The following is an 18038-nucleotide window of genomic DNA, read 5'->3' on the forward strand; positions in this document are numbered from 1 at the left end:
CTGGAGTCACATGTGGGCCAGATCAGGTAAGGATGGCAAATTTCCAACCAACCAACGATGGTTTCATGGAAATTAGTAGATACTTAATTCCAGGTTTTTTTGATTGAATTTAAATTCCACCATTTGTTGTGATAGGATTCGAACCCAGATCCCTAGAATATTAGATAAGTTTCTGGATTGATAGTCTAGTGATAACTCCACTAGGTCATCACCTCCCCTTATGTTGATGTGGGACCAGGGTCACACATGGGCCAAGCCAAACTGGGTAGGAAAGCAAGATTCTTCCCCTAAAGGGCGTTAGTGAATTACATTCCTGGTCACTCATAACAGCTTTATTTTCAGATTTTGTTTGAGTTTAATTCACATTCAAATAGCCATGTTAGGATTTAAATTGCAAACCCTTTCGATTAAGAGCCCATACTGGCCACTATAGATAACCATTACACCACTGGAGCGTGTCTGGAGGAAGCTCCAGTCTGCAATCGTAACATTAAAAATATACACTGTGAAATTCAACATTTGGGACATTTCATGGTAACAAAGATGTCAATCGGTAAATCCAAAAATTGTCAGTTATAGATTGAATAGACTGGGTCCGTACTTGATGGAGCTTAGAAGGCTGAGGGGGGGGATCTTATAGAGACTTACGAGATAATGAAGGGGATGGATAGGGTAGAGGTATGGAGATTCTTCCCACTTAGAAAGGATAGCAGGACTAGAGGGCACAGCCTCAAAATAAGAAGGGGGGGGCAGTTTAGAACGGAGTTGAGGAGGAACTTCTTCACTCAAAGGGTGGTGAACCTCTGGAATTCTCTGCCCGTTGAAGTGGTGGAGGCTGCCTCGCTGAATATATTTAAGTCATGGGTAGATAGATTTCTGATAGACAAGAGAATTAAGGGTTATGGGGAGAAAGTGGGAAAGTGGAACTGATCCACTTCAGATCAGCCATGATCTTATTGAATGGCGGGGCAGGCTCGAAGGGCTAGGTGGCCTACTCCTGCTCCTATTTCTTATGTTCTTATTATGTTCTTATCCCTACAGTGCAGAAGGAGCCCATTCGGCCCAGCACCAACAACAATCCCAACCAGGTCCTTTCCCCTCAACCCCATGTATTTATGCTGCTAATCCCTCTGACACTAAGGGGCAATTTAAGCATGGCCAATCCACCTAACCCACACATCTTTGGGCTGTGGGAAGAAACCATAGCACCTGGAGGGAACCCACTTAGGCTTAGGGAGAACATGCAAACTCCACACAGACAGTCACCCAAGGCCAGAATCAAACCTGAGTCCCTAGCGCCGTGAAGCAGCTGTGCTAACCACTGTGCCACTGTTCGGTTTCTCATTGTGGTTTCATTGTGCTATTCCTAATGAAAAGTCAGGTTTGTTTCTCTGGTTCATATTTTGCGACATAAATCAGTCTGTGATTACCATAGTAAATTTATTACTAGTCTCTTTCGCCCTCGGGGCAAGCCTTTCTCTGTCAATTTAATTTTCTGAGTAATTGAAGTTGCCATGGCAACAGTAGATACTCAGAGTGGCCTTCTCTACATATGTAATCAATTCCCCATCAATCTATTCATTTTGGCTGGCGACTTGTAATTTGCCAATGACTAATTTGCTACTTTTGCCAGCTCAGATCTGCACTGTAATTTTATGGCATTTTATCTTTCAGTTATCAAAGCCTCAATTGCCTAACAATCTCAGTGTGAGGCTTGATGAGGCCCACCATTTTTTGATGTTCTGCTAATGATGTATTTTGCTCGTTCAATCGTTCAAATCTTTGTTAGTAAGTTCGCTTACACCTGGTGCTTTGTTAGGTATAAATTACTGTGGTTTCATTTGTTTAAATTTAACACCCTCGATCAGATTTTCAAAGTGGGGGCGGGGGAGCCTGTACCCCATAGATCACCACAGATGCGATGCTGTTTTGAAATGTGAATGCCCTAATTAGGCTGGAGGCAAGTTTGGAACAAATTAATGGTGCTGAACGTATCCAAAAGGTGGGAGTTGCCTGCCTGATGTTATTGATAAAAGCAGATGGCAGCCATGGTGGGGACTACTGCAGTCTTGCCAAATAGACCTGGGCTTGGAAGGTCAGCAGTGTTAAGGCAAAGAAAAGTGACCGTCTACCAAAAATAATCCAGTGCTTGATCCAACGTGAGATACCACACTTCATTCAGTTAATAACAAGCAGATCTCCCCACAATGAACCTGAAAGCTAGACACTAATATGTACCAGACTGGGTTCGGGTTCATTGGGGCTGAACAGTGGCACCTAGTGCTGTGAGGTGGTACTGCTAAATCACAGCACCAGGGATCTAGGTTCAGTTCCCGGCTTGGGTGACTGTCTGTGTGGAGTTTGCACATTCCCCCCATGTCTGTGTGGGTTTCCTCTGGGTGCTCTGGTTTCCTCCCACAGTCCAAAGACATGCTGGTTAGGTGCATTGGTCATGCTAAATTCTCCCTCAGTGTACCTGAGGGAGTGTGGTGACTGAGGGATTTTTCATAATGACTTCATTGCAGTGTGAATATATGCCAACTTGTGACTAATAAACAAACTTTACAAATTGACCTTTGAAAATTTGGTCCTCACCCTTCCTGGCCTGTCAAGAGAGCTCAAAGGGCTGTTAAATGGGGGCAAGCAGGTCCTCCACTCACCTATCCCCCTCTTGGTCTCTGTTTGAAAATGATGGCACATCCTGGAGGCATGGAAATCCATAGACAACCTCTGTGATTTGTAAACCTGACCTCATCAGCATTGGAACATCCGTCTCCCTGTGTGTTTGCTACGGAAACAGTTTTGATGTCTCTCCACTTCCCACTTCTGACTGAGAAGGTTAAGAAGTGATTTAATTGGGGCACTGAAATCTTGAGGAGTTTTCATAGCATAAGAAATGTGAGAGGCTCCCCAGTGGGGAATTGAACCCCAGTCTCCCGCGTGATAGGTAGGGATACTAACCACTATACCACCAAGGAACTGCAGGAGGGTCAGTGACCAGGTGGCCCATATTTAAGGTAATTGGCAAAAGACTTGACGGGAGATAAAGAATTTCTTTTACGCGGCAAGTTTTTGCAATGCAATATCTGAAAGTATGGAGGAAAAACATTCATTAATAACTTTCAAAAAAGTATTTAGAATCCTACAGTGCAGAAGGAGGCCATTTGGCCCATTGAGCCTGCACCGACCACAATTCTACCCAGGTTCTATCCCCATAACCCCATGCATTTACCCTGCTAGTCCCCCTGACACTAAGGGGCAATTTACCATAGGCAATCCACCTAACCCGCACATCTTTGGAGCATGGGAGAAAACTGGAGCACCTGGAGGAACCCCACACAAACATGGGGAGAATATGTAAACTCTACACAGAGAGTGACCCAAGCAGGGAATTGAACCTGGGTCCCTGGTGCTATGAAGTGGCAGTGACAACCACTATGCCACCACGTCACCCACTTAAAGGAGGAATTGTTGCAGGTCTATGAGGACAAAGGATTGGAATTAATTGGATAGCTCTTTCAAAGAGGCTTGATGGGCCAAATGGCCTTCTCCTGTGCCGCATAATTCTTTGAATGGCAGTTCATTATCAGAATGTTAAAATCAAGGTTTACAAACTAGGAGAAATGTTGATACTCAAACTTTCTAATTCGAAATCCCAAAAATTACTGACCTTAGTAGCATTATGATAGTCAGTTCTCTGGATTTGTAAAGGTAGAACTTATTTTTTAAGGTTGTGCTTAACTCCCATTTTACTTTCTGAAATGAGGTCTGGAGGGTGATTTCCCAGCCTTGCTGCGATTGGCACAGATCACGCCAATCCCGCAAAATAGTATGTGGGTTTAAAGATGGCTTCCGCACCAAACAGTTTGTAATTGTCCCGGTCCATTTCTACTGATGCAAACTGGATCATGCTCAGAAAGAGTGGGAGGCCGATTAGCATATTTAAAGAAGCATTTACCAGCTTAACCCGTTTGACGGTGGAATACCCCAGGTCCCGGGATTTTCCGACCCTCGGGCACAATGCGAGCCCTGTGAGAATCACGACTGGTCTCCACTAACCGAGACCAGGCATAGTGGCCATGCCAGATGGCTCGCAGGCCATTGAGACCCCCAAGTGGTTGGGGACATGGCTGGGCAGTGCCCATCTAGCTGTGTCCACCTGGCAGTGCCCACCTTGCACCCTGGCAGTGCCAATCTGGCACCCTGGCAATGCCAGTAGAGTACTGCCAGCGTGATGGGGTTGCGCCAAGAGGGTGGGGCCTGATAAAGGTGGGACATAAAGTGTTGGGGGGTCATGTCGGGTGTCATGAAGGAGGACCCATTGGGAAGGCCCCAATGCTCTGAAGCTGGTGAACCATGTCAGAGAGGGGCGTAGGGAAACATGCCGCTGATGAGGGGAGGGAGCATGTCCTGTTGTCCGATGGGGGAGGAAGGGGATCTCTCAGTGCACTGTGAGCTCGGAGCACCTTTTCACAACAGCATCTATCACTTTGCAGCTGCACTCACCATGTTTTAGCTCCATTGCTCCCAGAACCGGCGCACAACTCACCATTCTCCCAAAAAGTGACTAGGTGTGAGACGATTGCAGACCGGATTTCCTGCCGTTATTTGGGAAAATTGCAGCCCGAATCTCCCAGCTCATCCAGAGTGACCGTGAGAGACAAACAATGCATTGCAAAGACCTTTCTAAAGGCTGAAGCATTGTTAATGAGAGCCTGCTTTGTATTTTAGCCAATGCTGGAGTGCCAGATTGCCTGAGGTTCTGTACTTTGCTCATCACCTTCATGTTCCATTGAAGGGAATTTCAGCTCACGTGCATTGTTCTGCAGAATGTTTGTTGCAGATCGGTAACATAAATGGTACAATATATGGCAATTTAACCACTTCTATGGGGTGAATTGAGATTAAAGGGTATTTTTTTTCAAAGGGAACAAACTATTAAATGACACACATCTTTGAAGGGCATATATTGCTTAGAGGGTTTTTGCTGTTTAGCGGATAAATGTCAATTAAAGGGTATGCAATGTTTATTTAAAGGGGTTGTAACATGTAAGGCGATTGTGCAGTTTAAGGATTTTGTGTTGATTAAAGGCATGCATCGTGTAAAAGATTTGTTTCATTTGAAAGGTCTGTATTTTTTCATGAATGTATTTTTTTTAAAGGGGATATGTCATTTGAAGGGTTTGTATTTTGAATGAGCCACTGTTATTTAAAGGGATTCTGGAATTGTGTTGGAGTCATAGAGGTTTACAGCATGGAAACAGGCCCTTCAATCCAACTTGTCCATGTCGCTGTTATTTTTTTTTGAAAGCCCTAAGCTAATTCCAATTGCCCGCATTTGGCCCATATCCCTCCATGTAACCATGTAACTATCTAAATGCTTTATAAAAGATAAAATTGTACCTGCCTCCACTACCACTTGTTGCAGACACTCACCACCCTCTGCGTGAAAAAATGGCTGTGTTTTTTAAGGGTTTGTGTGGTTTAAAGATGTGCATTGTTTCAAAGCTGCGCATTAATTCAAGGTTCAATATCATTAAAGTGTAAATGTAAAAACAAATACTTTACATTCTGGAGAAGAAGAAGCTTCGAAGTGCTGCATGTGTGTTGTTTTTCCCTCTAGATTTTGAACACGTCCGTGACTGATGGCTCTACAGCTGTTACAATGGTCTACATGGTCAGGAACGAGAGCACACTTCTCAATGGTACAGCATCCAGCAGCCTCTTACACCACCTAACAGCTGCTGAGCTGGGATACTACCTGGCTTACCCACCACTGATCCTGGCTGAACGTAAGTGCTCTCAATCATGTCTCATTTTCTTCCGCAATTTAGACGCAGCAGAGCAAACAAGGTGAGGAAGACGAGAGGCTGACTGATGGACAGCATGGGTGGCACATTGGTTAGCCCTGCTGCCTTACAGCTCCAGGGACCTGGGTTCAATTCCTGGCTTGAGTTACTGTCTGTGTGAAGTTTGCATGTTCTCCCTGTGTCTGCGTGGGTTTCCTCTGGGTGCTCTGGGTTTCCTCCCACAGTCCAAAAACATGTGGGTTAAGTTGATTGGCCGTGCTAAATTGACACTAGTTTCAGGGGGATTAGCAGGGTAAATATGTGGGGTTATGGGAACAGGGCCTGGGTGGGATTGTGGTTGATGCAGACTTGATGGGCTGAATGGCCTCCTGTGCTGTAGGGATTCTATAGATCCTTCTAGGAGAGAAATATAGTGATAGCAGGGCAATAAATGACATACTTGGCATGGTTAGGAAGAGAACCGAATAAAGAGAAGAACACATTTATACAGCATCTTTCACCTCAGCATGTCTCATAGCTCTTTGCAGCCAACTTTCTGAAGTACCGTCGCTGTTGTAACATAAGAAATATGGCAGCAAATATGTGTACAGCAAGGCTACTGATAGCAATGTGATAACAACCCTGCAGCTTTATTTTTAGATATGCTGCTTGAGAGATTAATTCTGGCCGGGATGTCAGAGAGACAAGCCTTGCTTTTCTTCAGAATAATGCCATGGAATCAATTACATCCATTTCAGAGGGCAGATAGCACTTTGCCTTAACCTCGCATTGAACATTAGGCACCTGATACACTGTAGCACCCCCTCAGTACTGCGCTGGGAGTGCTGGCTTGGATCATAGACTCAAACCTCTGGACTGGGAGTTGAATCTACAATCTATGACTCATGTGTGATTGCTTCTCACTGAGTCACAGCGGATACTTTAGAGATGTCTTGCGTGTGATTAAGTTGGTGTGAAGGGAAACAAGAAGAACAGCCATGAAGAACTGGGCAGTGAGGCAAAGATATTGAAAGAGAATTGCTAAGAGAATGGAAGACGCTGCTAGACTGGTCTCAGTTGAAGGCCCCAACCTACCACCATCATCAATCATTGTTGGGTACTGGCTGCAGTTCCAATAGTAGCCACTGCTCCTGGTGGTGCTGTTAGAACTGGAGAGCTGCCAGCCCTCTGAAGGGGCCTTCCTCACAGCTCTTGAGCCAATTAACAGTCTAATTGTCTTGGGAGAACGTGGTCAAGAGAAAGCGGGGAAGGGGTGTGCATGGTTGCTGCATCGTCTTAAGATTTAAGCCTCTTTGCTTGAGTGAGGGAGCCCAGATCAAGAGAGAAATGCCATATTATTATAATGATATAATACCGTGGGCTTATTTATTGTACAAGACACAAAGCACCAGTCACTCATAAGGGATTGGAAAAAGAATTAATCTATTAAGACTAGGCTCATGAGAGCAATTATACATCAGTATAAAGCTTGAAGGCAACAGAGCTGTGTGTGTGTGTTCTGCTCAAAGCAAAAGTGAAACTGAGACTGAATCACATGACACATTTCATAAGGAGATATTAGGGGAAAGTTTTTCACTCAGAGGGTGGTGAGTGAGTGGAATCGGCTGCCGTCGGTGGTGGTAGAGGCGAACTTGCTGGGGTCTTTTAAAAGACTTCTAGATGAATACATAGGATCTAATGGCATTGGGAGTTACAGATAGTTCTATGGCTTGATAGGTATAGATGTGATTGGCGCAATTTGTGGGCCAAAGGGCCTGTTTGTGCTTTAGTGTTCTATGTTCTATTTCACTTCTAATGATGTCATGCTCATATCACTTAAAGACATATTACAACAGACATGAGCTTAAAGTTAGGACTAGACTATTTATGGGTAATTTCAGGAGGCATTTCATCAAACAAAAATTTGGGATTCTCTCCCCCAAAATGGCTATTGAGAGTAGAGGTCCACTGAAACTTTCGAAACTGAGATTTATTTAGTTAATAAATCTTGAGGGTGGCACAGTAGTTAGCATTGCTGCCTCACAGCATCAAGGACCTGTGTTGAGTTCCGGCTTCGGGTTACTGTCTTACACGTGGAGCTTACACGTTCTTCCAGTGTCTGTGTGGGTTCTCGCTGGGTGCTCTGGTTTCCTCCCACAGTCCAAAGATGTGCAGGTTAGGTTGATCGGTCGTGCTAAAACTGGCCCTCATGTGAGAGGGATTAGTAGGGTAAATGTGTGGGGTTATGGGGATAGGGCCCTAGTGGAATTGTGGTCGGTGCAAACTCAATGGGCCAAATAGCCCCCTTCTGCAGTGTAGGAATTCAATGAGATGGGTGGATTTTTGCTAGAAAAGGTTATTAAAGGATTTGAAACTTAGATGGTTAGATGGAATTAAAATACATATCAGCCAAAATTTGATTGAGTAGAGTGATGGGCTTGAGCTGAATGGCCTCCATCTGTTGCTGTGGTATCCTAATATTGTGCTGTGGGATCGCAGACGAAGCAAGGTATTCTGTCATTTGCCTGACAATGTAATGGAATTTTGCAAGAACTCTTGAACTGTTTGAAATGACACTTAATTGTTTTTCAGTGGAAACATTCAGGATAACCTAACGATTGACGATGGTATCTGTTATAATATCATAAACAGATGATTCAACATTGGAGTTTGATGGGATTCACAGAAACAAAATGCACCCTTGTCTGTGAGATCCAAAAACACTGATATAGCAATACATCAAAGAAACACCACAGAAACAGGCCATTTGGCCCAACCAATCCCAGTTGGAATTTATCCTCTACACAAGGAAATAATTCTAGTCATGTTTACCTGTACTGTTCTAATATCATTTTTCCAGCTGTCTAACTGGATCTTGAATTTACCATAATTTCAGCCTCACCTTGCAAATGAATCCCAAAGCTCCCATTTGCTAGGACATTTCTTTGTCCCAGCTCTTTTTAAAGGTTTTTAACCTTGTATCCATGGCCTTCATTTGACACTCCCTCAACTAATGCAAAGCATGCAAGCAACAAGCGCTATCCTTTTGATAACACTGAGATATTGGCCTAAATTCAATGATCCGACCCATATCTGGGAGCCTTCTGTCCTGCTGCAGTGAATGGAGGTTTGGCAGAGTGCCTAATTCTCTGTTCTCACTGGCAGCGGTGCTAGGGTGTGTGATATCAGGGAATTCCAGCCAGAAACTCTGCCGATCAATCAATGAGGAAAACTGCTTTGATCTCTGAATCAAAATGTGTACTCTGTTCTCAAATTCGATGGGGAAGAATCTCTGGGCATCTGCTGTCAGGCTATGTAAATTTCTGCACAGTGACTCACAAGAGAGGCCTTAATAGAACGGCCGTGGAGAGGATATTTCCACTAGTGGGAGAGACTAGAACTCAAGGGCACAACTTCAGAGTGAAGGGACACTCCTTTGAAACTAAGATGAGGAGGAATTTCTTCAGTCAAAGGGTGGTGAATTTGTGGAACTCATTGCCACGGAGAGCTGTGGAAGCTAGGTCATTGAGTGTCTTTAAGACAGAGATAAATGGGTTATTGATCAATAAGGGAATTAAGGATGATGGGGAGATGGCAGGAGAATCGTGTCGGCCATGATTGAATGGTGGAGCAGACTTGTTGGGCTGAATGGCCTAATTCTGCTCCTATCGCTTATGGTCTTATGGTCTTAAGAGGACCTGTTTCTATGACTTTCTCGCCACTCTTCCAGTGCAGAGACACATGTCCTGAATTAAGAAAGAACAATGTTAAATTTGGGTGACACCTTATTGTGTCCTTAGAATATTGCAAAGAATGACATGTGAGGGAACCCAATGATGGAACTATGCATGAAGACTTCAAACAAATAGAATCCCATAGCACAGAGTGAAGAGATTTCATTCATTTTGCCTGTGCTAATAAATAAACTTTAAATTATGCTGGTTCTTTTGAAGAGCTGTCCAATTAATGCCTCTGCCCCTCTTGCTATTTTCCCATCGCACTTAAAACGTTTCATAAAATCCCCACAGTACAGAAGGAGGCCATTCGGCCCATCGTGTCTGCACCAACCACAATCCCAACCAGGCACTATTGCTGTAACCCCACATATTTACCCTGCTAATCCCCTTGATATTAGGGTCAATTTAGCTTGGCCAATCAACCTAACCCACACATCTTTGGACTGTGAGATTAAACCGGACCACCCGAAGAAAACCCATGCAGACACAGAGAGAAAGTGCAAACTCCGAACAGACAGAGACCCGAGGCCAGAATTGAACCTGGATCCGTGGCGCCGTGAGGCAGCAGTGCTAACCATTGTGCCACCGTGCCACCCTTCAGGCATATATCCAATTCTCTTTGGGAAGTTATTCAAACAACTTCGCCAGCCTTTCAGACACCATATTCCAGATTGCAATAATTTGCATAGCTAAAAAAATGTCACCAGTGATTCTTTTGCCGATTACCTTAAATCTGTATCTCCTATCAGAGGAAACAGTTCCTGCTTTTTCATTCTATCCAAACTCTCTTGTACTTCTGAACACTTTAACTAGAAAGCTATTCTTTTCATTTGCCACCATGTTGCCCAACTTTATTTTGACGGATGTCTTCTGGGTTTTGATTTTCTTTTACCCTCATGAGTCAGAATTAGGAGGAAATTAGAGCAGTGTTTCAATTATAGGAAGAGCTGTTTTCTTAACTGCTGCAGAGATAGTGTGGTGAAAGTGAGGAAGTGGTGGTTACAGTTCACTCAGTCCGAGTTGCTGTGGCAACATACACTTTGAAACACATGTTGTGTTTTGGAGCTAGGGGTAGTGATTGTCAAGGTTCCAATGTTCTCTTTCCATCACACAGCTGAGAAGAAATCTCTCTGCCGGTGCATGTGCTGGATTTGCAGGTTAATACTTAACTTGCCTGGTCACATTGTGCAGTAAGGTGGCACAGTGGCTACCACTGCTGTCTCAAAGCGCCAGGGACCAAGGTTCAGTTTCTGCATTGGGTTAGTAACTGTGCGGAGTTTACATGTTCTCCCTGTGTCTGTGTGAGTTTCCTCTGGGTGCTCTGGTTTCCTCCCCCAGTCTGAACAACGTACTGGTTAGGTGTCACGGCCATGCTAAATTCTCCCTTGAACAGGTGCTGGAGTGTGGCGATTAGGGGATTTTCACAGTAACTTCATTGCAATGCTAATGTAAGCCTACTTGTATGCCAATGGATAAACTTTAAACTTTAAAAGGGGCAAAAAGTATTGGTGGGGGTGGTATACAGACCTCCAAACTGTAGTGGTAATTTTGGGAAAAGCATTAGACAGGGAATCAGAGGTGCATGTGTTGAAGGAACATCTGTGATTATGGGTGACTTTAATCTGCATATAGATTAAGAAGTCAAATTAGTCACAGTATAATAGAGGAGGAATTTCTGATATGTACACAGGAAGATTTTCTGGAGTAATATGTTGAGGAACCAACAAGGAAGCAGGTCATCTTGAACTGGATGTTGTACAATGAGAAAGGATTAGTTGTCAACCGAGCTGTGAGAGAAATCTTGGGGATGAGTGATCATCATATGATACAATTCTTTGTCAAGATAGATAATGATGTAATTGATTCTGAGATCAAGGTCCTGAATCTCAATAAAGGTAATGATGATGGCATGAATTGGCCATGATGGACTGGGAAACATTACTGAAAGGAAAGACATTGGACAAGCAATGGCAGGCATTAGAAGAATGAATAGGTGAACTTCAGAAGTTGTTCATTCCTGTTTGGCACAAGGAAATTGTGGCCAAAGCATGGTTTACAAGAGAAATTAGACATAGTATCAGATTCAAGGAAGAAGCATACAAATTGGCAAAGAAAAAGCAATAAGCCCGAGGATTGGGAACAGTTCAAAATTCTACAAAGGAGGACCAAGGGTTGATTAAGAAGGAAAAAATAGAGTATGAAAGTAAGCTAGTGAGGAACATAAAAATTGGCTGTAAAAGTTTCTATTAATATGTAAAGAGACAAAGATTTACAAAAACAAATGTAGGCCCTTACTTTACTTCAGTCTTCATAAAGGAGCAGTGAGAAGTCTCACAACACCAGGTTAAAGTCCAACAGGATTTTTGGCAGCACAAGCTTTCAAAGCCCTCCTCTTTCATCAGGTGATTCATGAATTTACTATGCCCATCCCAGTCCAATGCCAGCACCTCCACATCTTCACAAAGAAAGACATGAGTGATATACTGGAAGTGCTGAGAGAAACAGGTTTGAGTGAGGAGCTGAAGGAAATCAGCATTAGTAGAGAAATAGTTTTGGGGAAATTGATGGGATTGAAGGTGGATAAATCTCCAGGTCCTGCTAATCTTCATCCCAGAGTACTTAAGGAAGTGGCGCTGAAAGTAATAGATCCATTGGTGGTTATTTTCCAAAATTTTTTGGACTCTGGAATAGCTCCTACAGATTGGAGAATAGTTAATGTAAGCCCAATATTTAAAAAGGGAGGTAGAGAGAAAATAGGGAACTGTAGGCCAGTTAGCCTGGGGAAGCTGCTAGAGTCTATTAATCCAGGATTTCATAACTCAGCATTTGGAAGGCAGTGGTATCATCAGACAAAGTCAGCATGGATTTACAAAAGGGAAATCATGCTTGATGAATCTGTTTGAATTTTTAGAGGATGTAACTTGTTGAATTGACCGAGGAGAACCAGTGGAAGTGGTTTATTTAGACTTTCAGAAGGCTTTCCACACGGTCTCACATAACAGACTGCTCTGTAAAGTTAAAGCACATGCAATGCAGGTGGATGGATAGAAAGCTGGTTAGCAGATAGGAAACAAAGAGTTGGTATAAATGTTTTTTTTTCTGATTGGCGTCAGTGACCTATAGAGTTTCTCAGGGATCTGTGCTTGGACCACAGCTGTTCACATTACATATTAAGGATTTGGAAGAGGGCACTGAATGTCTTATCTCTAAGTTTTCAGATGATACAAAGATGAGTGGGAAGGTGAGCAGTGAGGTCAATGTAGAGATGCTTGAGCGTGATCTAGATAGGCTGAGTGTGTGGGCATCTGCATGGTAGATGCAGTATAACATGGGTAAATGTGAGGTTAACCATTTTGGTAGTGTAATTCAGTGTTTAGGAAGGACAGATGGAAAGGAAAGGGTGGCGGAGTTGCATTGTTGATTAAAGATGGTATTGATACGATATTGAGGAAAGATATTAGCATAGATGATGTGGAATCTGTAGGGGTCGTGTTAAGAAAAGACAAAGAGCAAAAGACATTGGTGGGGATGGTATACAGACCACCAAACTGTATTGGTAAACATGGACTGGGAAACATTACTGAAAGGAAAGACTTTGAACAGGCAATGGCAGGTATTAGGGGAATGAGTAAGTGAACTCCAGAAGTTGTTTATTCCTGTTTGACACAAGAGTGGTAAGGGAATTGTGGCTAAACCATGGTTACAAGGGAAATTAGAGAAAATATCAGATTCAAGGATGAAGCATACAAATTGGAAAAAAAAGCAATTGGATTGGGAGTAGCTCAAAATTCAGCAAAGGCGAACCAAGGGATTGATTAAGAAGGGAAAAGTAAAGTATGAAAGTAAGCTAGCGGGGAACTTAAAAACTAACTGCAAAAGTTTCTATATGTAAAGAGAAAAAGATTGATAAAAATGAATGTAGGCTCTTACAGTCAGAAATGGGAGAATTCATAACAGAGAATAGAGAAGTGGCTGAGGAATTAAATTTGTATTTATTCATGTCTTCCTTTGTGAAGACTGAAGCAATGTACCCAGGAGTGCTGAGAATAACATGTTTTATTGAGGAGCTGAAGGAAATCAGCATTCGTAGAGAAATGGTTTTGGGGAAATTAACAGGATTGAAGGTAAATAAATCTCCAGGTCCTGCTACCCAGTGCACTTAAGAAAGTGGCCCTGGAAATAGTAAATCCATTGGTGGTTATTTTCCAAAATTCTTTGAATTCTGGATTAGTTCCTACAGATTGGAGGGTAGGTAACATAAACCCGCTATTAAAAAAGGGAGCTAGAGGGAAAACAGGGAACTATAGACCAGTGAACCTGACATCAGTACTGGGAAGTTGCTAGAATCTATTATCAAGGATTTCATAACTTGGCATTTGGAAAGCAGTGGTATAATCAGACAAAGTCAGCATGGATTTACAAAAGGGAAATCCTGCCTGACGAAGCTATTGGAATTCTTTGACCAAGGAGAACCAGTGGATGTGGCTTATTTAGACTTTCACGAGGCTTTCAACAAGATCTCACATAACAGACCACTATGTAAAACACATGATATTGCAGGTAATGTCTTGAGATGGATAGACAGCTGGTTAGCAGATAGGAAACAAAGAGTTGGCATAAATGGGTCTTTTTCTGATTGACAGTCAGTGATTAGTGGGGTTCCGCAGGGATCAGTTCACATTATATATTAATAATTTGGAATAGAGAACTGAATGTATTATCTCCAAATTTGCAAATGATACAAAGTTGGATGGAAGGGTGAACTGTGAGGGAGATGCAGAGATGATTCAGTGTGATTTGGACAGGCTGAGTGTGTAGGTATCTGAATGGCAGATGCAGTGTAATGTGGATAAATCTGAGGTTATCCACTTTGGTAGCAATAATAGGAAGACAGATTATTACTTGAATGGGTGTAAATTAAGAGAGGTGGATATTCACTGAGACCTTGGAGTCCTCATGCATCAGTTGCTGAAAATAAGCTTGCAGGTACAGCAGGCAGTAAAAAAGGCAAAGGGTATGTTGGACTTCATAGCAAAAGGATTTGAGTATAGAGAAAGGGATGTTTTGCTGCAATTGTATAGGGCGTTGGTGAGGCCACATCTGGAATATTGTGTACAGTTTTGGTGTCCTTATCTGAAGAACGATGTCCTTGCTATAGAACGAGTACAGCAAAGGTTTACCGGGCTGCTTCCTGTCATATGAGGAGAAGCTAAGTTGGTTAGGATTGTATTCACTGGAGTTCAGAAGAGTGAGAGGGGATCTCATAGAAACTTATAAGATTCTAACAGGGTTAGAGAGGACAGAGTCAGAAAGAATGTCCCCAGTGGTGGGGGAGTCCAGAACTATGATACATAGTTTGAGGATAAATCTTTTAGAACTAAGGTGAAGAGAAATTGCTTCACCAAGAGGGTGGTGTATGTGTGGAATTCATTACCACAGAAAGTAGTTGAGGTGAAAACATCTGATTTCAAAAGAAATTAGACATAGCTCTTGGGGCTATGGGGAGAAGGGAGGATCAGGGTAGTGAATCTGATGATCAGCCATGATCAAAATGAATAGTGGAGGAGGCTCAAAGGCTGAATGGCCTACTCCTCTTTCTAGTTCCTATGTTTCTGTGTCCCAAGGTGTGTCTGTTAGAAGTTTAGCCATGTATGTGGTTTGAGGATGGTAGAGGGGGAAGGCCCTGGGTTAGATACTCTGTGAGAGAGTCAGTGCAGACTTGATGGCCCAAATGGCCTCCTTTTGCACTGTAGGGATTCTGTGATTCTATTATGGGTGTGCCTTCTTTGGCCATCAAGTTCTGGGGTGGCACTCAAGCATCTGGCTCAAAGGCAAGGGTGCTATCCACTGCTCCACTAGTTTAAGTTGATTTATTAGTGTCAAAGTAGGCTTATAATAACACTGCAATGAAGTTACTGTGAAAACCCACACTCTGGTGCCTGTTTTGGTACACTGAGGGGAAATTTAGCATGGCCAATGAACCTAACCAGCATATTTTTCAGACTGTGGGGGGAAATTGGAGCACCCGAAGGAAACCCACGCAGACACTGGGAGAATGCGTAGACTGCACAGACAGTGACCCAAGCCAGGAATTGAATCCAGATCCCCGGTGCTGTGAGGCAGCAGTGCTAACCACTGTGCCACCGTGCTTCTTGAAGTAATGGTAACAGACTTTTATCCCTTTTTTCAAATGATTATTTTCAGTTATTTCCTTCTATCACTACCCTACTGTTTGCAGAATGAGTTTTGCCAACCAGGGCCAATGATAAAATCTGTCAAGCTTTTCAATGTGCTGGCAGTGGATTTCTAGTAACATGTAATGTTTATCAGTGGGATTACTGAAGCAATAATGTGCTTGAAGCAAGTGTGAAGGAAGATTGAGTCTGAAGGGTTATCAAATCAAATTGTTTGAAATGTCAAGTCAATTTGATGAAGCAGGCATTTAGAAATGATTTCCTCTGGTGGTGGAATCAAGACCATAAGATATAGGAGCAGAATTAGGCCATTCGGCCCATCGAGTCTGCTCCGCTCTTCAATCATGGCTGATTTTTTTCTCATCCCCTTTCTCCTGTCTTTTCCCCATAACTCCTGATCCCCTTGTTGGTCAAGAATGTATCTATCTCTGTCTTAAAGACACTCAATGACCTGGCCTCCATAACCCACTGTGGTAATGAATTCCACAGATTCAACATCCTCTGGCTGAAGAAATTCCTCCTCAGCTCAGTTTTAAAGGAGCGTCCCTTCACTCTGAGGTTGTATCCTCGAGTTCTGGCCTCTCCCATTAGTGGAAACACCCTCTCCATGTTCACTCTATCTTGGCCTCTCAGTATTCTGTGAGTTTCAATTAGATCCCCCCTCATCCTACTAAACTCCATCGAGTATAGACCCAGACTCCTCAACCACTCGTCATATGACAAACCCTTCATTGCTGGGATCATTCATGTATCCAAAGATCAAAGGGACTTATTTTAGCATTGAAGCCAGCCCATTTAGGAGAGAAATCCAAAAATACTTATTTCACACACAGGGTAGTAGAAATCTGTAGTAATATTGATGCTGGAGCTTTCAAAACACTGCTGAATACTTTTTTTCTTATCCAGCTACCCCTCTGTTTAGCCATGCAACATAGCCTGGTTTAATTTAGTTTTCCCTGCTTTCCACCCAATCATAGGTCTTTCCCTGTGTTCCTTTATGCACCCCCTATCTCCCACCCCGGCTACCCTCAGCCTTCACTTGCTTAAAACGTCCATTATCTCCAACTATTCCCAATTCTGCTAAACAGTATTTGATCTGAAACATCAGCTCCATTCCTCTCTCCACAGAACCTGCCCGACCTGCTGAGTATTTCTGGCAATTTCTGTTTTCATTCCAACATCCCAGCATCTGCGATATTTAGAACATAGAACATAGAAAAACTACAGCACAAACAGGCCCTTTGGCCCACGATATCCATACCTACAAGGCTTACCTATAACCCTCAATTCTATTAAGTTCCATGCACTCATCCAGAAGTCTCTTGAAAGACCCTATCGAATTTGCCTCCACCACCACCAACGCCAGCCGATTACACTCACCCACCACCCTCTGAGTGAAAAACTTACCCCTGACATCTCCTCTGTACCTACTCCCCAGCACCTTAAACCTGTGTCCTCTCGTAGCAACCATCCCAGCCCTTGGAAAAAGCCTCTGAGAATCCACTCGATCTATACCTCTCAACATCTTATAAACCTCTATCAAGTCACCTCTCATCCTTTGGATTTTGCTGTTGTATCAGTAGGTTTTGTTAGTAAAGGTATCAAAGGATTTGGAGTTAAGTTGAAATGAATGGAGTTGAAGCACAAATTAGCCATGATCTAATTGAGCCTCCTAATCAGCCTCCCATCCATAGACTCTGTCTACACTTCCTGCTGCCTCGGAAAAGCAGCCAGCATAATCACGGACCCCATGCACCCCTAATGTACTCCCTTCCACCTTCTTCCATCAGGAAAAAGACATAAAAGTCTGAGAACACGTACCAACTGACTCAAGGACAACTGGGTGGCACAGTGGTTTGCCCTGCTGACTCACGGCGCCAGGGACCCAGGTTCGATTCCCGGCTTGGGTCACTGTCTGTGTGGAGTTTGCACGTTTTTGTCTGTATTGGTTTCCTCCGGGTGCTCTGGTTTCCTCCCACAGTCCAAAGATGTGCAGGTTAGGTTGACTGGCCAAGATAAATTGCCACTTAGTGCCAGGGGGACCAGCAGGGTAAACATGTGAGGCTGTGGGAATAGGGACTAGGTGGGATTGTTGTCGGTGCAGACTCAATGGATTGAACGACCTCCTCCTGCACTGAAGGGATTCTATGATTCTAACTTCTTCCCTGCTGCCGTCATACTTTTGAATGGACTTACCTTATATTAAATTAATCTTTCTCTACACCCTTTCTATGACTGTAGCACTACATTCTGCACCCTCTCCTTTACTTCTCCCCTACATATTCTGTGAATGATATGCTTTGTATAGCACACAAAAA

The 18038-nt window shown here is 43.3% G+C and overlaps 1 protein-coding gene across 1 annotated transcript in view; it reads left to right on the top strand.

Annotated features, from left to right (window-relative positions):
* kiaa1549la (KIAA1549-like a) overlaps nt 1-18038 on the top strand; it is a 284087-nt gene that overhangs the window by 102381 nt on the left and 163668 nt on the right. Inside the window, exon 7 of the mRNA XM_080191561.1 lies at nt 5624-5792. Coding sequence (XP_080047687.1) covers nt 5624-5792 — 169 coding nt within the window. The remainder of the gene's footprint in view (nt 1-5623; nt 5793-18038) is intronic.

The sequence above is a fragment of the Carcharhinus amblyrhynchos genome, chromosome 6 (assembly GCF_965287045.1).
Source record: "Carcharhinus amblyrhynchos chromosome 6, sCarAmb.v2.hapA, whole genome shotgun sequence".
NCBI lineage: Eukaryota > Metazoa > Chordata > Chondrichthyes > Carcharhiniformes > Carcharhinidae > Carcharhinus > Carcharhinus amblyrhynchos.